The sequence below is a fragment of the Passer domesticus genome, chromosome 3 (genome assembly GCF_036417665.1).
Source record: "Passer domesticus isolate bPasDom1 chromosome 3, bPasDom1.hap1, whole genome shotgun sequence".
NCBI lineage: Eukaryota > Metazoa > Chordata > Aves > Passeriformes > Passeridae > Passer > Passer domesticus.
Window position 1 is genome coordinate 69,035,254 of NC_087476.1, and position 23,962 is coordinate 69,059,215.

The 23,962-nt window shown below is 34.1% G+C and overlaps 1 protein-coding gene across 6 annotated transcripts in view; it reads right to left on the reverse strand.

Annotated features, from left to right (window-relative positions):
* RYR2 (ryanodine receptor 2) overlaps positions 1 to 23,962 on the reverse strand; it is a 380,824-nt gene that overhangs the window by 96,407 nt on the left and 260,455 nt on the right. For all 6 annotated transcript variants that reach the window (XM_064413752.1, XM_064413749.1, XM_064413751.1 and 3 more), the window contains 17 exons: positions 23,134 to 23,248; positions 22,383 to 22,515; positions 21,144 to 21,247; positions 19,608 to 19,743; positions 18,728 to 18,914; positions 18,121 to 18,226; positions 16,456 to 16,576; positions 14,990 to 15,159; positions 13,637 to 13,857; positions 12,261 to 12,351; positions 9,624 to 9,764; positions 8,758 to 8,921; positions 6,957 to 7,035; positions 6,214 to 6,303; positions 4,995 to 5,132; positions 4,078 to 4,155; positions 1,326 to 1,401 (listed from right to left, as the gene is read on the reverse strand). In XM_064413752.1, coding sequence (XP_064269822.1) covers positions 1,326 to 1,401; positions 4,078 to 4,155; positions 4,995 to 5,132; positions 6,214 to 6,303; positions 6,957 to 7,035; positions 8,758 to 8,921; positions 9,624 to 9,764; positions 12,261 to 12,351; positions 13,637 to 13,857; positions 14,990 to 15,159; positions 16,456 to 16,576; positions 18,121 to 18,226; positions 18,728 to 18,914; positions 19,608 to 19,743; positions 21,144 to 21,247; positions 22,383 to 22,515; positions 23,134 to 23,248 — 2,150 coding nt within the window. The remainder of the gene's footprint in view (positions 1 to 1,325; positions 1,402 to 4,077; positions 4,156 to 4,994; positions 5,133 to 6,213; positions 6,304 to 6,956; positions 7,036 to 8,757; positions 8,922 to 9,623; positions 9,765 to 12,260; positions 12,352 to 13,636; positions 13,858 to 14,989; positions 15,160 to 16,455; positions 16,577 to 18,120; positions 18,227 to 18,727; positions 18,915 to 19,607; positions 19,744 to 21,143; positions 21,248 to 22,382; positions 22,516 to 23,133; positions 23,249 to 23,962) is intronic.

The window sequence follows — 23,962 nt, forward strand, 5'->3', positions numbered from 1 at the left end:
GATTTGTATTAGGAAGTACTGTCTTTAACGCTGGGATGATTGGATTTTATTCTCTTATCACCAACATGATGTCATTGTACCACAGGACAGCTGAACACAGAAAAATGCACCTAAATCCACATTATTCTTCTCTTCCTTACACACGGGTAAAATAATAAAAAGACCAGCATATGAATATACTGAAGACAAAACTCTCAGAATTTTTAAAGGCCAAGTTTTGCTCAGCTGATAAATTAATCTACTTTTCACATACCAAACCTCTCCAACAGAAGCCTGTCCTTCAATCACTACAGCCCAGCCACCTCCAGCCTTCCCATACTGCACAACACAACAAACACTGTACAGCATTCTTATTGAAGTGCTTCTCTTAGGCAAAATTCTGCTTTCAAAGCTGTGAAAAGCAGCTGAAATATTGAAATATCTCATCTTTCTGTAGCCTATGACTTCCCAAACTTGGCCCATCCTGAGGCTACTTATCCTAAGGAAGGTTTTACAGAAAAGGAATAATAAAAAAATTATATTAAGGGGAAATATCATTAAAGGTATGGAAATATAAAGTGTTTATCAAAGGGACATCCAGATAGAACTTTGCTTTTTTATAAAATCTTAGCTGATATACCTTTTCTGGAATTTTACAAATTTAGACCTCTTTTGGTGCATACAATATACACCTAATAGACACCTTCAGATAAGGTCAAACCCTAGCTTCAATAATTTACAACTGAGAACTTGTTTTCTCCATGCACTAATATAGTGTTACCTGGGAAAAAAAATCAGCTTTACTACAAATAAAGAAATTATTTTAGCACAGAGGAAAAACAGTAAGTTACACAACAGATGAAAAAAAATCATTTAGGTAAGCAGAGATCATGAAGCACATGCAATTTTTATATGCAATCAATTATCAGCTCTAGGTTTTTCCACTTGTCAATTCAATACATGATATGTGCAGTACTTAGTAAACACTTCAGATCTACCTGCAATAAAAGAAGCAATACAAATGAAATCATAGCCCATCGGGTAATAGTCTGAAAGATTAATGCTACAAAGAAAATGGATTTATGTGCTTAAATTTATTTACAACCTTTGAGTTTCCTTTCCTTGATATATTTGAATTGGTAAACTATTTAAACAAGAACACTTACAACTGGTACTATAACAATTTTCAGGCACTAAAATGACAGTCAAGAATAGATACTTCACTGTTTCTTCTTTGTCAATTTAAATTTGCTGTTCCTTTTTCTTCTTTTTAATGTTTTGAAATGTATGACCTAAGGTAGTCACAGAAAACTTTAAATATTTTAAATACCTATAGGTAACATTACCTTTTGCTTCAAGCTCCAGCTTCTTTTTCTTTGCCCATATGTTATGGTAGTTTTCAGCCATCATCTCAGCCATAGCCTTAGGAAAATTGAGAGGTTAGTGATGTGGGTTGCATTGAATAACGCTCAAGGAGTACAAGTTTCTGGCTGATATTAAATAACAATGTTTGTTCTCTGGGAAGTGTAATACAATTACACTATAATGGTTCACTGGGAACAAATTTTTCCTGGAAAAAATACTGTATAGAATTTGGGTAGAATCAGCATGGGCATAAGAGTCAGGAACCTGGTGCTGAAGAAAGAACTCTTATTGCAGAAAGCAAGGAACCACAAAGAAAAGAGCAGTCTGGAAATAGTTCTGGGGTGTCAGATGAGGGACTTCATTCTGAAAACAAGGCCAAAAAGAACCACCTGAAGGCACTTTAAACAGAAAGAGAGAACAGCAAGCCAGAAGACTGAATGAGCATAGTTATTGCTGGCTGTGGCAGACTAATTATGAACTGATGGATACAGTTTCTTCTCTGTGGATACTGTTCTCATTTGTGTGATCTCACTGTTAAAACCACCAACCACTTTAGAGCATAAATTAGTCTATATATTCTTCCTACAAAACAAACTTCTCCACACTGGTGAACTAGAAGCTAGACCCCCAAACCAAACAAAAGTGACAAGCTCTCCAGTGTCTACCGAGTAGGAAGTGTTTCAATATGAAACAACTTTTTAAACTCACCTCTACTGTCCTCCTGGTTGTGTACTCTAATTGTACAGAGTGGTGGAATTTACTGCAGATTTCACTTTACATTTCTTTCATGAACCTACAGAGACCTTCTCATCTTCAGTAAGGATTCTGAGTCATGAGTATTTCTCAATACCACTTTCTTTATTTGTGAGTATACTCATGAATTGAGAAACTTTTCAGCCATATCTTATCTGTCCACAAGACAATTTGTTTCATAAACGTTTTTCCAGTAGAGTAAATGATGATACATTTCTGTTGTGTATGGTAAATGCTGTCTGTCGTGCACACTCTGATCCTGGTATTTTCATAATCCCAATTAGGACCTTAAAAGGATGTGTTTTCATAGAACCTAGCAAAGCAGAGTGCAATGAATATGTTTTTTAGAGCAAGACCTAGCTGCTCATGGAACTAGGATGTGATCAGGTGACTTAAGACCAAAATAACGAATATTTTGCAGACTTACAATTTAAGATATGGTCATGATTTTTGATAGTTAATCCTGAACTCCAACTTGAAAGATATTAAATATTTTCCAAAATGTTCAAAATTACACATAGTTAATTTTTAAAACTCATTAATAACTAACATGTTTAGATATTTCCTCAATAGCTGTATCAGGACAATTAATAGCTGAAATTGCATTTTAATTAAATTTATTTAGCTTTTAAATAACTGGATCTAGAGCTGGTTTCAAAGAAGACCTCTCTTTATAGGGCAAATTAATCATAAAGCAAACAAGTTCGGCCTTATAGCTAAGGGCTACAAAGGAAATACAATTAATGAAAACAGTTAGAGGGTACAGCATAAAAAAATACGCAAAGGACTAACAGAAGTTCCAATGCCCTTTCTATGTGACTTGTGACTTGGATGGTTACATTTGTGTGGGCTTGGTTTACTGCATCATAATATCATGATGTTGGTCACATCTTCAGTTGTTTCCTGAGCATTAAACAAAGTCTGCAAGGTCCTTCAACCATACTGAATTTATACAAACATTAAATGTCATAATTGTAAGGAATCTTTGTCATCAATTTAAAATAAGAACATTATGGTAGAGGCAGATATTCAGTTATCAATTTTATGAACTCTGGAACTCTGATTGCTCTGATCAGCAATCTACTGACACTTAATTGGCAGAAAATTATTTTAAAGCTAGTCAGCAATCAAAAACTGCTACAACTATCAAACTGGAAACTGCAAGACAGAAACCAAGGAGTGGAAATTCAAAGCAAGAATTTGTTTAGAGGTACAGTAGAGTATATACCACACAGTTTGTCAAATAATTTACTACCACTGTTTGTTTGCACTATGGCAAAGCTCGGTGTCGGCGAAGTTAAGCCTGTGTTTCAGGACTCAATTGTAGTCAGCTTTGAACACTATGCAGCCATCACTAGACTGGTACAAACACTCCTACTAACTAATTTAAAGCTATTTGATACATGCCTACATTACATTGCAGTTATACTCACGGGAAATTAGCAGACTATGAAACCTAGCAAAAAAATTCTATCTAATGACAGAAACAGACCATCAACTAAAACATATAAGTCCAAATAACAGCAACCTACTGACACATCTATCAAAATCCTACCCCCAATTCCTTCATTCTCTATTCTCACAATACTTAATGGTTTCTGACTCTGATTCTTTCGGTTTAGAGAAAAAAAGAGCATTGAAAAAATGCTTTGTAAAGTTGATAGAAATGAATGGGAAACAGAAAAATGTGATGCTGCTAGCTCTTCTAAATGAGATTCTCCTCAAAATGGCAAATGTTCACAAAGTGAGCTGGAAAACCAATCCAGGACTAAAGAAAGTTTTGAAGATTTTCAACATGAGCCACGTTTTTTAAGCAACAGAGGATGAGAGAGCAACAATGAAAAAGACCAAAAACTCCCCACACCAAATGCAAAGCATATCAAAATAGGTAATATTTAGTACCAAAATTGTTTAAAATAAACTAGAAAAACAGACAAAATTAAGTTGTAAAACAAACCATTTTAGGTGTTTCTGACTTACATGTAAGTCTCTGGAGAGGGTGACATTGCTCATGTCAATTGCTCGAGGAGTGTAACCATGGGCTGTATCTACAGAGATCTGAACAACAAATGTGCAAAACAGTGGAGTTACACAAGCATTTAATATGAAGAAGTTAACGTTAACAAGATACTGAAAGTAATTAAGAAATTTAAAGAAAAATCACATGTAGATCTCTAGAGAGCAAAAGGATCTTTTGTGGCCAAGCTGAAAATATATCAGGGGTGGTAAACTTCAGTGAGAATTAGGCAAAGGGCAACAGAGTTTGTTCCCAAAGACAGATGGCCATCAGAAATAAATCCCTTTCATTTGAATACAAATTTCACTTGAACTCATTTACAGTATGAAGGATAAGGTTATGATTAAATCTCTGAATTATCTAGAGATTTTTTTTTTTCAGCAATTTCACATGATCTAGTTTAAGGAGAATTTAGGCAAAAATCAAACTTTTAATTTAGCTTTTTAACCCTATTTCTACATTTAAGACTAGAGCCTATAAAAAGTCATCTTTTACCTTCTGTTCCTCCTCCCCACCCAGAAAATATCACCATTTATTTTATTCTTTGTTTTTACTGTATAAATTTGTCAGAGGTTTGCTCATTACACTGACACAAATGGTCAAAGGAGGATAAAAAGTGACAGAGGTTCCCTGGATAACAAGCCACTGACACAAGAAGTGTGGCTAGAATAGAGGAATTGACAGGCTTTCCTCTATGGATTATGCAGTAACAGGTACCTCCTGCTTTAAAAAGAACACTGTCCAGGCTTTTCTTCCTATGTGTGACGTTATTTTCATATGCATGTATATGAACATACAGAGCCCTAAAAGTTCAAAGGCTTCCTTTCAAAAGGCAGTTATTAACAGAGAATAACACAAAGTTTTTAGGAAAATGGCTCACTTGACTGGTTTGAGATATGCGACGTGTCCGATTATACAGTGCCATGGAATCTCCTTCTCGTGTTCTTTCAATTCTCCATCCCCATGCCAACATGGTTTTGAGTGATTCTTTGATTGGCCATCGATAAATTTCTTTCTCCTAGAAGAATGTACATGCAATAATTAACTTGTTTATTATGTAGCTGTACAGAGCAAAAAGAAACAATTAGACTTTTTCCTGGTTATACTTAGATGCAAAGACATGTGCTGAATTCAACCATTATGGCTCAGGGTTATTGAAATGATGCAAATAAATCATACAGATATTAAAAAGTTTATTTATCATTCCAGAGGTAGGGAGAATAATTCTGGCCCTGCAGAAAGCTGATGTTCTCAGGCAAAACTGTGTTAATAGCATGAAATCAAGGGTGGAACAGAAATTATCAGGAGTAACTCAGTGTTTAATCTGCCACATGAACCAAAACACAGAATTATAGAATCATTAACAAGTCTATGTTGGAAGAGAACTCTGGACATCTTCTGCCTCTACCTTCTGTTGAGGTAAGGTACCTAACAGGGCTATCAAGATTAGGTTATCTAGGTCTTGCTATGTCATGCCTTCAACATGCAGGTCATTTCACCACCTCTTTGGGTAAGTTATTTCAATATTTAAGCTGTCAAGATGAGAAGTTGTTTTAGAAAGCATTTCTGCTAAAAAGCTTACAGCCATTGCCTCTTGTCCTGTCACTGTACACCCTGTGAAGAGAATACATCCATCCATCTTCTCTGTAAATAATGTTTAGGAACCAGGAAACCAAAACCACATCTCCAGCAACTTTCCCTTCTTTGAGCTGAAAAAACCCAGTTCCTTCAGTATTGCTTCATTATTATCAAGTTCTCAGATGTTGTGGTTTTCTGCTGGAGATCAGACAAAGCCTAAACCTAAGTCTTCACTAAGCAAGAAGGCGTTCCTCTATGACCTTACGGCAAAAACAGACTGGCAATATCATATTTTGGTTTCACTGTAGTTATGCCATGTAGATTCAGCTCTGGGAGAAAAAGTTTGAGTGGCCTATTTATATACAATAAAACTCTTCTATAACTTTTCAGGATTTTGAGGAAGGCAACAACCACACATTAGCTGACATAGTGTACTTTTTTTCTTAAAAGAATGAAAAGACAAGGCAATATTTTCAATGACATTTCAGCAACCCTGGATCAAACATGAACAAATCTCTTACCTTTTCAGACAGTAACTTATATTGTTTCATTAATGGTTGCACTTTTGCAGATTCAGAAAATGTTTCACCATAGGTCCATCCATTGGCAAACTGAAAGCAGCAATAAGAAAGATAAAATGGGGAAATGAAGAAAAGTAGGAAAAATCCTTTCTATTGGTAGAACTTAACTGAATAATGCTTCTGCAGAGCTGTTCTCTTAAAGTATCCTTTCTACTATTTTCTCAACATTTTCTCAAGTAACATTTATATTATTTACAAATTAAGATGTGTGTCATGTAGCATACCATCTTTTTGCAAAAGTAACAATTACCAAAGCAACCATATCAATATATTTTTATTTCAGAGATTTTTATAAAGGAGAATACTGTGCTACAATTGAAGAACTATTTTTTAACACTGGACAGACAAAATGCCTAAAGGAATAAAAAGGATAAAGAGTTTATTTGTTAAAAAAAATAAGAAAAGAAAAATTCAGGTCCATAAAACTGTTAAACTATTATCAAGTATATTTACTCAAAATCAGCAATAAAGATTATGAAGTAATTAAACACTATTTTGAAATACCCATATGCACTTAAGAAACTTTCCCCCAAATTTATTTCAAGAATATAGTATGTCCTATCTTACCTACATACCAACTTGTAACATCATGAAAAAGAATAATGTTCAGAATATAATATTTTAAAGATTAAATTGATAAAAATAAAAATATTATTTTGCTTTAAGAGGAATGCAGATTTTACCTTTTCCATTGACCATTTGTCATGAGCATGCTCTGCATATTTGTTAATGAAATATTCCAGCTTTTCAGGGATCGTAATGCTGAAAGTGAAAAGAAAATCAGCATTATATCACAGAAGCTAAAATTTAATGTTTTTGTTGTAAAGAAAACTTTAAAATAATAAATAATGCAATATTTGTGCAATAATAAATAATGCAATATGTGTGCTAACAGTCGTTTTTGAAACATTATGTATTTTATATATTTCAAAAATATTTGTCAAATATCAGTTGTTTACTTCATCAGCATTGCTACAAATGAAAGGGAATAACTACTTTTAATCACTGAGGAAATAGTAATGCCATCCCTCCTAACAAAAAGAATTTCAATACCAGTAGTGTTAGAGCGCCATCTACTGTGGAATAGAAGTCTGGATTTTCAGTCTTTTTCAAAAAGCAGAAATGTAAAACCAAATTATGTCAGAGTAACAGCTTGCAAGAGCCTCACACACACACAAAGGTCAGAAAACATTCATCCAGCATTGTCAGCAGGTTTTTATTTAAGATTGTATTTTGAGGGGAACTTTATTAATACTTAAAATATTTTCAGAAATGCAATAAAATTACAAGCACACTAACATCCTATTATCTATACCTTCATACAAATAGGTCCAGTATTAGTAAGCAACACAAAGCTGGATTTGCATGTTAAAAAATGTAGGATAATTTGGACATTACAATGATAGCAGCAGTTCTGTCTTGGTCTTGAAACATCACAGAACTGCTGACTCCTATAGCAATGAAGTGACATATAATTTCAGTAATATCAAGTAATATTTTCTGATTTTTTCAACTCTATTCCAGCTAGCTACATTTTGTTCTGAAATGACACCAGATAAATACTCAATTAAATGATAATATAATATTCTAAAGGAATTTAGTTTAAAACCTTCATGTATTTTAACTACATCTTAGAAAAATTAATTTAAATGGTCACTGATGTCCTTTCTATGCTCTAGATTCGATTATGACTTTTACTGCAGTATTTAGATGTGCATACATGTGCAAACATGCTATAAGAAAGGTGTCAATCTACTGACAGCATCCTGTGTGCTGAATGTTAATACAGCACAAAACTCACAGGAGCAAGTGAAGCAAACATTTTACAATAGGAATTTTTTTAAATATAGTGCATAGCCATGCTTCTCTAAGACTATTCTATACAAAGGAAAATGGCACACTTGCTGTAGTCAAAAATCAGAGCAGAAAATTTCTATTGAGATACATGCTTTCTCTGGCTAATATACTTTAAAAAGCAGGGCCAGAGTCTGGTTGCCTAGAGAGAATGAAGATTATTCTGCCTAAATCCCATTATTCATATTTTAAAAGATTATGTGAAGGCACAATCAGACAATTTTCTGTAGGTACACTGTCATTCACACAAATTGGAATTAGTGTCTTGACATATGTTAATAATGACAGGGGTGATGTAGACATCTACTTATTCAGCTTCTAAGAGCATGCTGGTTTGTTTGCAGCAAACATGTAAAGACAATTGGATAGTTCTATCTCCTGGTTAAAAATGCATTAAAAATATTCTAAGTTAACCAAGAAATTAATGATGTAACTTGCTAGTTATTGATTGCTAGTACTTGATTTAAAATAACTACATAAATAAATATATTAAGATCTCCATATTATCTATAAGTTAAACATTCAGAAGAGAAGCTTTAAATTCACATCACACCAAACAACAGACTCTCCCCCCTCTTTTACACAATCATAATCAAAAAAACCCCCAGGTGCAACAAAGTAATTCCTTACTTTGAGGTATCAACAGGTTGAGGATTAAAATTCCCATCTGAATCCATTGAAGACTGTTTTTCCATCATATTGACATAATTTGATTCCATATAATCTGGAGGTAAGGCCCCTGCGACTGCACTCAGACAAGGCAAAGCCAATTTGAAGAGTTCTTGTTCATACTTCTGTGGAACACACAGGGGACAGAAAGTGAGGAGCGGGTGGGAACCCTCAACATCACCAGTGAAACTGATGCAGCTGTAGATGAAACGAAGCAGCCAGAGAATGGCCTTCTTACTCAGAGTGAAACTGAGTTTTTGTTCTGAAAATAAAGAGAACTGACTGTCCAAAGCAGAAAGCTAGATGGAAATATTAATCTTGCTCAAGTAAATGGGAAAAGTGCTGACTTCACTAGTAGAAACGCTAAACATTCTTCAGATGTCAAGAAGAGAGCACAGCAAAGGAATACACACAGCATTCATTAACACTTAGATTTGGAATTAAACTCATGAAATTTTAAGCAGGTTTGTTAAAAATAGTCACAGAATGAACAATAAATACATACCAAGACATATTATTAAATTTTTGTTTGATACAGAATTGATTCAAGTGTGCTGTAAGTACAACTACTAAACAGAGAAGTGTACAGATACATCTCAAGATAATGGCTTTAGTGTTATAATTTTGTTAATTAGGAGATAAAATTTTATACCTACATTAAATTAGAAGCTATATGAGAAAGATTTAAATTCACTAAAGCCTGTATTTTTTTTTCTTCAAAGTGCATGATACAATGTTACTATAAGCTGGGTAAAAATTACAGATTTAAGAAAAACGATTCCACAGTAAGGATTTTACAGTAATAGATGGATACTAAAATTGCTTACCTTTTGAGATAAAGCATCAAAAATACCCCAGAACAATTTTCTGGATAAATGAAGTTCTTCTTCTGATGCAGCACCAAAGTTACCCCATCCACTTGGCAAACAATAATACTTCCAGCATCTTTCATAATGATTTGTCAGCAACTGAAACAGAACATATTTTGAAAACAAATAAAATGTAACTGCTGAGGTTCTTCCATTCTGGCACTCAAACATCAGACAGATGCTACCAAAAAAAAATGCTATACTTTTATCAATAAGTGATGTTGAATATACATTTTTTAAATCACTGGTGCATATACATCCAGAAGGAGCAGTTTTTTCATCTTTGTTTCAACACCATTTTGTAAAGATTTTTGGAAAATATTGCAAGTCACAGTCAGTAGAGAGCTGATGTGATTTCCCTTTTTCCAGTCTGAATAAACTTTAAGTTGGAAAAATGCAGACATTTATAAAAAAAATGTGTATATGCGCATAAATAGACAGGAATTAAATTTTAAAAACCCACACCTGATATATAGAAGTGAGGATTTTAATAGCCAAAAATATAATCTTGATACTGCACTGTTCTCTTACACTTTCAACAAATCAGGAAAAAAAAATCCCAAAACAATACATGTCATATGTGTGTATATCTTCATATTTAAATAATCTGTAAATATATATTTACTATTTAAATTGTTGGATGACTAAAGAAAAAATGCAAAGTACTTAGATGCATATAGAATGCAAAAAGACAGAAGTTTTACCATTTATGCAGCACCACGGGAGTCTCTGAAATATGGACTCTAAGAGCTGAACATATTTGAAAATACTTTTTTAACTATATTCAATTACACAGTGGCCAGACAAGTTTGCTTTTGGACTACATGTCAATAATAATATATATAAATATGTTTTTAAACATACTCAAGAGAGTAAGATAGGTTTAGTCTTAGAGAAATCCCTGATGAAGCACTGAATATTATTTAAGAGGAAATAAAAACAAAGTAGTCCTATTCCAAAATGTCTCAACTACATGGAATACAGAAACAGCATCACAATTTGAATTTGCATGCTGCTTAAAACCTGAGGCAATTTTTAACTGTAGAAATCAGCAAATGTCTTCACAGTAGATAGCACTGTATTCTGATTTGCCTTCTCCATTTTCTCCTCTCTTCCCAATCAAAATTACATTTTCAAATGTCTGATTAACTTACAGCTGCCTCTTTATAGTAATATAACTGGCTTGCTAGCACAGGCCCGTAAGGAATGCACACTACAATACTACAATACTTTCAAATCAGAAACACAGCAGATATGGGTAGGAGTCCCTTGTTAAATCACTGGATTTAACTGTCAGTGAAACCTTTTAAAAGTTATAGGTCTATCTTCAGATAAAGAGTTCAATTTCTTCAGAAGTTTTAGTCTTTTAGGTGTCAATGGACAAAATCCTTTGCCCATGCCAACACCATGGTTCTCTTCACTTGCTTTTCTCGCAAAGCCTGATTAGCCAAAAGGATCCAATTATTATTTCCTTACTGTTCAGTTCAGCAGCAAGGGCAGCTCACTGCAGTCATGACCCTTGGTATCACAATATCTTTTCTTTTAGATGAACAGTTGTCAAGGAGCTGGGTTTGTTTCTTCTCCCCACAAAAAAAAAACAAACCCTGAAGAACTACAGCCATACATGAAGTGCCAAGTTACTATTTGGTTTTAGCAACACATAAAATGCCATAATGCATCAGAAGGGTCCCCTTCAGGGCAATATACTGAATTATCAAGTGTTTTTCTCACAGGCATGAAAGAATGGCTACTTCAGAATCTTTAGCTTGATTGAGGATTTCTGGGGGGCGGGCATAACCAAATTATGAAGTCCTTGGAAGAACTTCAGCAGCAGGCCCTGGCTATGGGATAACAATTTAAATTCCTCTTATATCAGAGTTGCAAATGTGCTGATATGCTCTTAAAGCATAAAAACATATTAAATGAGAAAATATTAAGTATCCAATGCAAAACTGTGGTGGGAAAGCATTAAAATAGACTGCTAAAAAACAGTAGGCAAGGTGTGGAAGCAAATGTTTATTAGAAGTGATTATGACATCAGGAATCTTTAAGGAATGTGTCAGCTCCAAAAGGAAAAAACCCTCACTTTTCTTATGCATTAGAAATCAGAATAAAATGATACAGCTAAACTTTCGTGAGCTGAAAACAAAATGTAACATTACTACTAAGCATTATTACTTAAGAGATTTCCAGGCACCACCACGAGAGAAAGAGTCCTTTTTCCAGAAGCAAGGAAAACCAATGCAGAGGCAAATGGAAGGTCACGTACAAACTGTAAATTGTTATGTTCTGTGCACTGGATTCTGTGCCCTGCCCCCAAGGATTTTTCAATGCTGTTTTCACATAGGCTGAAGCAAATAGGCAATAACTAAAGGAGAAGCAAACATTAGACACAGACTTCATAATTCCATATGGATGGATGTAAATTAGATTGAATTTCTCTTAAACCAACAATTTATCCTTAAAAACTATGGTGTTAGATTACTGCAGAGTGGAAATAACATAACAAAGATTACAGAGAATCTTCTCCATGCAAATACTTTCTGTTGCATTCTGTCATAAATAATGCTGTTGAATACTAATATTTACTTTTACCTTGAGAGGCATCTTTGCATGTTCATTTAACAGAGGTACATCAAATACTAATCTCCTCAGCAAATGCTGCATCATGGAAGGCCGCAACTGCCTAAAAGCAGACAAACCATTTCAAAAGGGTGTACCAGCACAGTTTCATGTAAATAATTGATAAATACTTTAAAGCAACATATCAGCTCTATGCCGTTAAAATTCTTCAAATGCATACAATATTATTTTCCTTGTGGCACTAGGGCACTACGGGTCCAGAAGAAAGCAAACAAGTGTTTGCATCAAATGCTTCAAAGAAGCCAAGAAATCATTTGATCTACAGACAGAGAAAACCAGGAAAAAAAAATCCTGGATTTTGATAATGCGTATTAGGATCACCATGCTCATCAAAAAAGGGTCTAATGTTGATTGCTTGTAATATATCTCAATGACTCTTAACATATCTTATAAGCTAATGAAGACATAAGAGCACTCTCTCTTTAGGTGTGCTAAACGACACGGCAGCGGGCACCAACTGGAAGGACAAAAGAAATTGTTAAAATATGTATTTTAGAATGGCATGGACGTTAAAGCTTTCCAGATAAATAGCAAAATCTAGTCAATTTTATTGGTTCCCATCAATGCCATGTATATATTAAATAGTCATCAAATACCATCTAATGTAATATATTTTTACACTTTTTTTTCAGTATTATAATATAAATGTCTTGCACATATCACACACAATTAAAAAAAGTCATGGTGAAATACTAAAAAAAAAGGCAAACCAAATCCTCTGATGAACTGAAAGCCTAAATGCTGACTGCAATTAGAAGTTGAATTCATAATTGCCTAGTCAGCTTTTCATAATTCAGCCTGTGAATTTATAAAAAAATTAGATAACCAACTGCTTTTGACCCTGCAGACACACAAACAAAATCTCTCACAAAGCTGTTCAGTAGAGACATAACAATACTAGTCATTTATTAGGATTTCAAATGGAATACACCATAAATAAACCTCTACACAGAATTAGATAAGTTACTGAATATCAATCACAAATCTGCACAGCCAAAATTATTTAAATAGCAATTCAGTCTATGTATAACTCTACAATTCCACAGCTTTTTCTTTTTGCATTCTTTTAGCTAATCACCAAGATTTTAATATAAAAGGTTTGGTGATGGCAGAATAACTGAGGACTGAATGAATGAGAACTGAGGAAATAGTGGTAATTCATAAAACTGCAAATTGAACACAGTAACTTAAAAACTATCACAATCATCTTAGGGGGGAAAATAATCTTGTTTATGTTACTGGTGGCATAGTTCTGCATTCCTGTATTATAAATATCACATATTACTTTATCACTTAGCATTCTTGTACAGCCAGGAGTATTTTCTTACCCACAGATGGACAGCAAACACTCTTCAATAGAATCTCTCTGAGCTTTGGTAAGAGAGCATCCCTTGGAGAGTCTGTACACAGTGTGTAATAAGGAATCGATGAGGGAAGCATGGTGCTCCGTGCCAGCAAACAGGGGAGCACATCTGGTCAGGAGAGGCAAGACTGCTGTGCAAAGATATCGATTCAGAGCCAAAGCCATATCCGTAGCACTTAAAGCAGCCTATAAATTAAACAGGACAGAAATTAGACTTGTCTCATCAGTGTGGTTACAAATGAAAAGAAATTGTTGGTTTTGTTCTGCAATTATAAAGGGGGAAATTTCCATAACACAGAAATAAGGATATGATGTCTACTGGAGCTAGATGCCTACCTTCTTCTGCTGCTTTTCAAGCATCATAGAAAGATTTGGTTTTGTTTTTAATGAACAAAACCAAAAACAGTAACTATGGTCATTCAAAACCAAAATAATTTTCAAAATTATACTGAAGAACGTCCTAGCTGCTAAACAGAACACTCCAAAATTTCTTCACAGAAAGGGTTGTCAAGCATTGGAATATAGGCTGCCTGGTAAGTGGTGGAGTCATAATTTTGGAAGTGCTCAAAAAAAGCAAAATATATATTCCAAAAAGTGGATATGGCACTTGAGGATATGGTTTAATGGTGAACATGGTAGTGGTGCTAGCTTGACAGATGGACTTCATAATCTTAGAGGTCTTTCCTGACCTTAACAATTGTATGATTCTATGATCCTAAATAACAACATCATTATTTTCAGAAAAAAATGTTGTATTAAAAGGTTGAATAGGAAAACCAAATTTAATGCCTCAGCCCTCATAATAGCTCTCTAACTCTAAGCTTTCTGGACAAGGACAGCTAAAAGAAATTAGATAAAAATAAGACTCACAGAAAAAAAAAAAAAAGGCAGCAACAGTGAGGAGGAACAGAAATAGAAATGTGGTAATTTTCTAAATAACAGCGTAGATGTCCCTAACAAATGCACAGAGATGAACACTTTCTGTCTATCACTGGAAAGAGGCTCCCAGTCGCTTCTTCCCTGCTGCTTCATTGGCAGCTCATTTGATTTGGATTCCATAGCACAAACTCAGAAAGTCTCCTGAGGAAAGGCATTGCATCTTTTCTAGATAAGGGTATCAGTGCAAGTTCTTAAAAAGGGAGCATTACACTGGATGATGCATCTTGAAACATTATCAAAGCTCAGAAGCAACATGCAGTTCAGCCAGCATTTGAGAAACGCAGAAGATGTGAAGACATAAAAAACACTGTTTCAAGGGATGAAAAATGCTGTAATGTTCAATAAGAGAAGCAACATAAAAACAGACTGAAAACCTTACCGTATCTAATGAGGCAGCAGCACGAAGGTCTGGCAGAAAGCCAACTTCTAGAAGGTGTAGAAGAAAATCCTGGTCCTCAATTCCATAGACCCTGTCAAGGAACAAAACCATGGCTGCCTTGTGATCTGGGCAAAACCCCGCAGACATGTCAGGTTCCACCACAGTACCATCTAAAAGGAAGAAATAAGACTTCAGTGACAAGGATTCTCCTTCATCAGCAGACTAGGCAGTCATGCTGCTACCTGACAGAGCTTTTTAATCTCTGTTAATATCTCGGCATCTTCCCCATATTTTTTTTACACAAAGGAAACATATTTACAGTTAAATCAAAAAGAATGCGTAAGACAAATTCTACCCAGAGACCTCAAAGTCCCTGCATGTTTTTCTGTTTATGCTTTGTATATTAAGAGATTCTTAACAGTTGATATTCTAAATGCTAAGTACCTAAAACACAATCATTAACCCACATAACTACCTAGTTCTCAGCAGAAGCAGATGGGAAGTAAAATTACGCTTAAAAGAACGCTGCATCAGAGATCTCAGAAATGCAGCATTGGTGAGAATATCTTTAATGTATGACAAAGAATTAAGAATGTGCTAAAAAGTCCTACCTATCTCAAAATTTTAAAAATTGAATTCATTGAAATTTCAATGGAATTTCATTGAAATATTTTAAAACATTAGTACTTTCATTTTGGAAAGGAAACAAGCACTTCTGCATCTATGAGCTGCAGATTCCTACTGAGATTTCACCTATAGGTCTATCCCTATTTGGAACATAAGTAAGTAATAGTAAAATGGACTTATTGATCTTTTCATCTCTTCTACGGTAACCTATTGAAAAATCTTGTCCTGTGAGTGTCTCAACAATACAGGTTGCATTTATAATGTTTTCTCTCCAGACCCACAAAAAAGCAGAGGCAAGTCCTTTCCCTTTTATATAGGTGCTCACATAGCTCCCACTATTGCAATCAATTTTATATAGGCAGGAAAAAGAAGATATGCTTTTGCCTATGTATGTTACACCTATCTCTTCACCATAGTTGCTGGAGAACAACTCTGGTATCTTAGTAAGATCTGCTAGAAGCAATTGATAGGGTTAGAACAGCAAGAGCTAAGCATTATGTTATTCAGAAATCAGACTGCAGTACTTTAAAATAGTTCTAAAATCAGAAAGCATGCATTTTAAAAATTATTTTTAAAGTTGTAATAGATTTTCATCGTTCAATTTAACAGGATTTATATCCTGTTAAATATGTGATTTAGGAGCACACAGAATTGACTACAACATGCAGAATGATTTTTGAAACATGTATGAGATACACATGATCTGTCTTTTAATTCTCATAATAAAAAGTTGAATTTCTATAATTTTTTTAAATGCTGAAAAAAGTATGACTGTCAGTATGACAATAAATTGCAAATCATAAGAGTAGGATAGAGGAACAAGTGTAGCAAAATCTTACCTTTTGCTATGGTTGGCATGTGGAAAGCAATACTGATTACTCCCACCAAATCTTCAAGTGGAATCAAAGACCGTAGAATTGATCTGATTCTAATGGCTTCTCCTTTACCAGCATGAATTAGCTAATAAAAAGACAAATAAAAATTCAGAAAGGTCTTCTTTTTATCTTCTATACAAAAGAATTATAATGTAATTTTTGGAACAGTTATTAACAATGTAAATTTCATGCAATCTGCATCAATTTGCTGTAGTTTGGATGCAAATGTACGAAGTCTAAAAATCTACATGTTTGCTTATTAAAGAAAACTAAGTTCATTTTTGTAGCCATGATATTTTAGTGAAAAATCCTCTGCTAGGATTTTTCCTGTCCTGAGGAGCTGAGAGCCTCAGGAAAGAAATGTAAACAATAACTATCTGCTGCTGTGGAACGCAACAGGTGAATCTTCCATTGGTCCATGTGGATTGCTTTCAATCAGTGACCAATCACAGCCACCTGTGCCAAGGCTGTGAGCAGTCACAGGATTTTGTTATGCATTCCTATTCTGTTCTTGTCTTTGTAGCCTTCTGATCATTCTTCTCTCTGTTCTTTTAGTATAGTTTTTATGTAGTATTTTAATATAATATATAACATAACAAATCAGCCTTCTGAGCAAAATGGAGTCAAGCCTCGTGTCCTCACACAAGGGGTTGCCGAGACAAGACATTTTCAGAACAGAAATTAGGTAAAGCTGGTGAACAAAGCCTTACAATGCAGCAGCATACGGTGAGAGGGGTGGGGAGGAAAACAAAAACAGATTTTCAGATGGAAAAAATTAGGGTTTTGTCCTGGTCAAATAAGACACTTTCAATATCTCAATTGTTGGTTTTGTTTTTAAAAGAAAAGGCAGCAGGACAGGGAGAGAACAAGACAATTTTTTTATTCAAACGAAACAGGTATTCGTATTCATACACTGGCCTTATTAACTACATGTATCTCTCCTCTCTCAAGTTATCAATCCCTGCACAAATTTGATACTGATCTATACTAATGTATATTAATTAGGACACATTCCAGTATGAAATGAGAAACTATGTATAACTAAATTTCTGAAGAATAATAATGTATTTTGAATCATAAACAACAAACATTTTCAAATAGTTTCAATCTCTAACATAATAAGAGAAAGTGTTCATGGTGTTTCTGTCCTCCATCCAATGCCTGAAATAGTGACATCTTTTCTTTGAGGTTTGTTCAGTGTGAATAGATTTTGAGTTATTTATGTGTATATCCAAGTATAATGCTTATCCCTACATTTTAAAAAAATGCCCTATAATATTTACATTTACATGAAACTTTAAAAGTCTGTTTAAAATATGAAGTATAAAACTTTAGTTTATAAAGAATACATTACTCTACACCATTCCAGCAAACAGGGACATTTGAGGAATTTTATTGTCACAATGGACAGTCAAAAAAAAAAAATCTATTAAAAAGAAGAGCTTCTGAGGATCTTTTCCCCCTTGCCAATCAATAGAACAGGACATTATGTCCACTAAGATACTATGTGGCCATACCACTGCTTTAATACCTGATAGCATGATACTGAGAAAAAAATGAATGGCAAGCCTGTAACCTATAAAACAAGTATGCCTTTACTTTCCAGTGTCTGAAGAACATAAAACTTACATGCATTTCAGGAGCACAACGTCCTAAGAGATCAATTAAGGCCGCATAAAAGGTCATGATTGCATTTCCCATGTGAATAGTGTCATCTTCCTGCTCTTCTATTTCACTGTAATTAGTTAGATGTTACAACAAACAAAAGATTTTTTAAAAAAGAACTTTTTAACAAGAGTAATAAATAAAGAAAATCTTCTCATAGGTGTAACAGCTTACAGAGAGTAGCTTCTGTTAACAAATGGACTCACAGTAGACTAAGACAAAATGTAGTTTGTCCCTAAAGATTGCAGCAACATCTCCATTGTAACCACTGGCACTATTTATATGTCTCATTTTGCATCAATGGACTGACTCTTAATGGAATGAAAAAGAACAAACAGAATTCTAGAGATGTCTTAATATTTGGAGAGAGTTAATTAAATTAATAGTGCAGAGGAAGCACTGTTTAGCAAAAGATAAATCTCTCTCCGACACAGAATCCAAGGAAGGATGAACTGGTAACTCACAGTTACCAGTTTTGTTTTAAGTTAAAACAAAAAAGTCATTTCGCATCTAAGATCACAAAACAAATAAACAAATATGATGGCAATGTAAGCAATTCTGCTGCACTTACAGGGTTTTGCTAGATCCATTACTTGGGGAAGGTCCATCTCTTGTTCGATCTTCTGATATTTGTATTGCCTCCTCCATGGCAGCAAGCAGCCCATTGCCTCCTTCTCCTCTTAGAGCAGGACCAAAACACTCAGGTCGGCGAATAAGCAGTCTGACTACAACATTAGCATTCTCCTCCACACTCTCACCTACCACACAGAACAAATATCAGGATAGAAGATTATATCAAAAAGAGTTCTGAAATATAATCAGGAAAAAAGGTACAAAAAAGAGCAGAATGCATAGATACCTTTTACTACAAAACAGTTTAAATATCACAAAAGAGTTGCATAAACACGTATACTCCTCTATTACTGTAATGAAATGAAAAAAAAAAAGTATGAAATAAAATATTATTTAATTCAAAATTAATGAGAGCCTAGGAATTAACTATGTTGTAAAGGATGTTTAAAGCACCACTGAAACTACTGAATTTTAGTAAAGACTCAGTCAAGTGCAACGGTTAATGAGTATACCAATATAATTGCTTGGACACTAAAACTGGACTATCTAAATCTTCATAAAAAGATAGGGCTTTGGCTCTATATCTGCCATCTTTTTATCACAAAAAAGATTTAGGAATCTGCTGTACTTCCAAAGGAGACATGGGCATTTCAAAAACCAAAGATGGACCCAAAAAATGGGGCACAGGTTCACAGGACCCTAGGTGACCATTTCAAAACCCATATAAGTTAGTGTGTCTTGAATAATTCTACTCTTCCTGCAGGTTCTTTTATTTCACCAAGTTAGTAACTTACCAAGTTAGCTTGTGTTACTATTTAAAATTACAAACTTATTTAGATATCGGAAGAAGTTATAAAATGTTTAGGCTTCTACTCTACCATTGCAAAAAACAGCAAAACGAAGAAAATCCAAATATCTTTCTCCTTCAACTGGATTCCATCCAATGTCTGGGTAGCCTTTACAAATCAACAAAGGACAACTCTGCAACCCACATCCAGCCAAGTAGCGAACCACCTAAAAGCAAAGTTGGATGAAAAAGATATTAAATGTGAAAAAGAGAAGTGCAACTACAAAGGGAAGCCTCATCATACATTGTCAGGATATGGTATCCTCAATCTCTTATCCCTGACAAAACTGTGTCATGCTTTGGGCAAATCTGAAGAGCACCCTCTTTCTTGGTTCACTTTTCCAGTCTTTTCCTACTCCTGCCATGAACTGCATGACCTACTTATCTCTATTTCATCATTTGTCTCTCTAGAATATGCTTCTCTACCTGTTATCTCATTTCTCTTGCAACTCTAAATATTACAAATGAGTCAATTTTGCAATATCCTCCAACCACATACCATCCACAATCAAAACCAAAATTTTTTCTTTCATAAAGAATAAAAGGTCCATTATTTTATTTTCACCATTCATTTTCACTTGTTTTTTTTTTTTCCTTTGTTTTTTATATGCACAGCCATAATTACAGCAGGAATTACACTCCCTGTAACTCAGGACTATATGCTCAGTAGTAGTTTTCAGTTGGCCCTTTCCTTTCTGAACTGTAAGAATTATAAGCACAGCCTTTAGCCAGTTTGGACAGCTTCTTCTTGCTGAGCACTTATAAGAAAGCTAAGACTGAAAATGTTCTTTTAAATACACATGGTCCATCTTCCTATTCTAATTAAAGAACATCTGCACTTTTATTATTCCTGACATAAGTTTTCCTATGAAGATTACACCATCTCCAGAATCTGAAGTCTTCAAAAAGAAATTGGATATTGCAATGCCTCTGTCTTTTCTTAAAGTTTTTAATGTCTACCTTGAATCTATCTTTCCATTATTTAACCTGCTTTTCCTATCCACTACTGACAATATAACTATTATTTTATTCCTCCTTGCAGAAACAATTTAGACATACTACACAATTGTCACAGATTCTCTTGAGTGTTTTATTCTTTAGTGTAATTAACCCAAATTTCTTAAACTTTTCTGAAACAGGTTTAAATGTTAGGAGGAAATACAACAGATATAGACAGATATCTCTATGAAAATTTGTCATCTATTGTAACAAGTTGTCACAAAGCTCCTAGTAACCCTTATTGCCTCATGTCAACACTGCATATCACCATTAAAAGAACAACAAAGAAAGATTTCAGCAACCAAGTTTTGCTGGATATGGACTCCACTACTGCAAAATTAAGTCTCCCTTGAAGCAACTCTTTTTGGCTACAACTGTGTGTGTAATCACTGCAAAAACTCTGTTCAACTCTTCAGACCACCAGCAGAAAGAACAACCAACCAGGTTCTCAATCTTCTCCTGAAAAGTACCAGAAACTGACATATAATCTTGATTTTGTTTACTCCAAGAAAAGAGTATCTTCTCCTATATACAGGGGAAAAAAATGCTTGATGAAGAAGCTACCAACCTTCTCCAGATCAGGCTCCCTTAAAGCCAGAGCAAGTTCATTGTTATCCATTACAGATGCTGCAGCAACATCTAAAGGAGTTGACCCTCGCATAGAAGGAGAAGCTGTTAAAAATAACATTAGTTTTAACATCAATTGAATAAACAAATTCACAGGAAATGCAGTAACTTTTTTTAATAAGATGCAACATTTTGTCATTAGTTAGATTATAAATATATAATTTATACATCTCACATTATAATACATCATCACACACTTGCATGAAATTTGACACTGATATGAAATGAAAATACAACATGAATGTTCAAGCTAAAAACAGCTTGTCTTGCACATTCCTCTTCCTATCATATACTTTAAGATCTCATTCTCATTTTCCTAACTGACACTACTCTGTTTTGAGGAAAATGCAGTAATTATTTTATGTCTAATACATGGACATGCCACGAAATTCACTGAAATAGAAAATATATTTACACTTTGAAATATAAGCTTATAAATTGTATATATTTTAAATGTCAGTAAATATAGCATTAGAAAAATCTAAGGTTTTCATATTGACTCTCCAAACACATTTGATTTGGGCTCTTCCTCTTCAAAAAGATTTTGAGTTTACACTTCTGTTCTATGCCTTTACATAGATCATTTGTGATCATTTAAAAAATTACCATGATGATTCCTAAATACAAATATATTGTCAATTTCAACTACTAAATTAAAATAACGACAAATATATTTCCTTTACAACACTTCAGGCGAGTAAAGGAAAGCAATTATTTTAAGAAAGTTTCAAGGTTAATTTCTGGGCATCAAATCATGCTTCTAATCAAGCAAATGAGGTCTGTGTTTCTCCCACTGTCACAGCTGTATACTGACCAGTACACAGAAAAAAGTATAGGGGTGCAAGCTTGAGCAGTGAGAGGTAAGCCTTAATGAAATGCTGCCAAAACGTATCAATGATTCTCTTTGTAAAAACAGGAATATATTCTGTTCCTCAACATTAGCAACTAACCAATATGTCTCTGAATGTTCAGGCATATACAACAAAGTGTACTAAATTAGCTCAACTTAATGCTACTGTCAGGGAAGTTGTTTAGAGCTAGCAATACAGTTAATGAAGATATTTTGCACCAGAAATACAGAAATTTCAATACATAGTGAGTAAATAGAGGGATGAAGAAAGATATAGGTGGTTGCATATATAAATCAGCAAGAAATTTTACATTTTGTTTTAATACTTACCGAGGCCAACACTGCTGTTTTCCAATAAATAGCTCAGATGATCAAACATAGCTTTTTGATTCTGCCTGCTGATGCGGCAAAAATAACATAGAAAACGACAGCAGTTTGCCACCATCTTTGGGAAAGTGATTTCCTAAAATGCAAATAAAAACAGACTGATGTTCAAACTCTAATATAGGCATACAACATGCAAAGGATCACTTTATATAAAGCCTTCTAACATACTAATATGCAGGTGGTGTACTCATTGTCCCTCAAGAAAATTAGCTGCTTCGGTTTCTCACTGGAATCAACAGGACTTTCCCAGGCAGTTAGTAAAATCTTACGCTTCGAAGATCAAGGTACCTTTAAAAACTAAAGCTGGGATCATCCACAGATTCTAGATTCAAACATGAAAAAAAGGAGTATACTCAGTTTCATAGAGTAATACTGAGTTGTTTTTTAAATTAGTTGATAAAAAGATCTCCCCCTTAAAACATAATAAACATAGAAGTTTATTATGTAAATAATACATAATAATGTATTATGTACAGTTTTCTCTTTAAAGCATCTAAAATTGCAATGTTAATAATACCTTCCTCTGGAATGGAAGGAGAGATTCTTCTAAAAAACTTAGTCAACTATTACGTTAATGGAAATTAGTAAAAGGTTATGATCCCAGTTCCTCCAGTCATAGCTCAGTGCTTTATACGAAAAAGCTTTAAACAGCTCTATCATGAACTCTCTGCCTTCTAGCAGTGAAATGCTTTACCTTGGATTCTCCTCCACCAAGCACATTCACCATCACTTCCATGACAGTTTCATGCATGCCTAAAGCTCTCATGAGATTTGGATGTTGGTAAAATACTTTATTATTCATGATGTCTCTACAGGAAAACAAAACAAAAAAAATGTTATGGACCAGAAATTTACCTATTATGTTATTTGCAAAGCTGATTTACTGTGCAATTCTTCACTACCTCCTGAAGTAAAAAATTACCTCAGGGACTTCTCCCATTGAGTTTCAATCTCTCCTGTCTATTTTTCTATGCACATTGTGGAAGAATGTGACCTTTGTTTTCCCATATTATAGTTAGTGCGCTAATTACCCCTTAATTACACTGGAGTAGAAGACTCTTCTACTCTCATAGAAATGCCATTCAGATCTAAATCTATGTTGTGACAAGAACGTCATCAAAACTGCTACATTATTTTACATTTTAAATTCAATCATGCAATATTTTTTGACACAAAAAGCCTTTTAGATCATTGAAACATGGAGACATTTCCTATCTGCCATCAAAAGCAATAAAAAAATCCTAGGGGAAAGAGGTATCCAGCTATCTGCTAAGTGTGAAAACCAGAAGCTGCACAATGATTCATGACTTACTGTTCAGTAAAACTCTTCTATATATTTCATCAGAACAGATTTTCATATTTAAAATCAAACTTTAAGATCGTAATGTCAATATTTTATTTGACATGGTATATCCAATAAAAAGTCTAGTTTAAAGAGTAATTAAATTTCCAAAAAATATAATTAGTCTTGAAATCAAATACAACCCATAAATAACTGTGGAAGCAATTAGGCCATGGGAGAA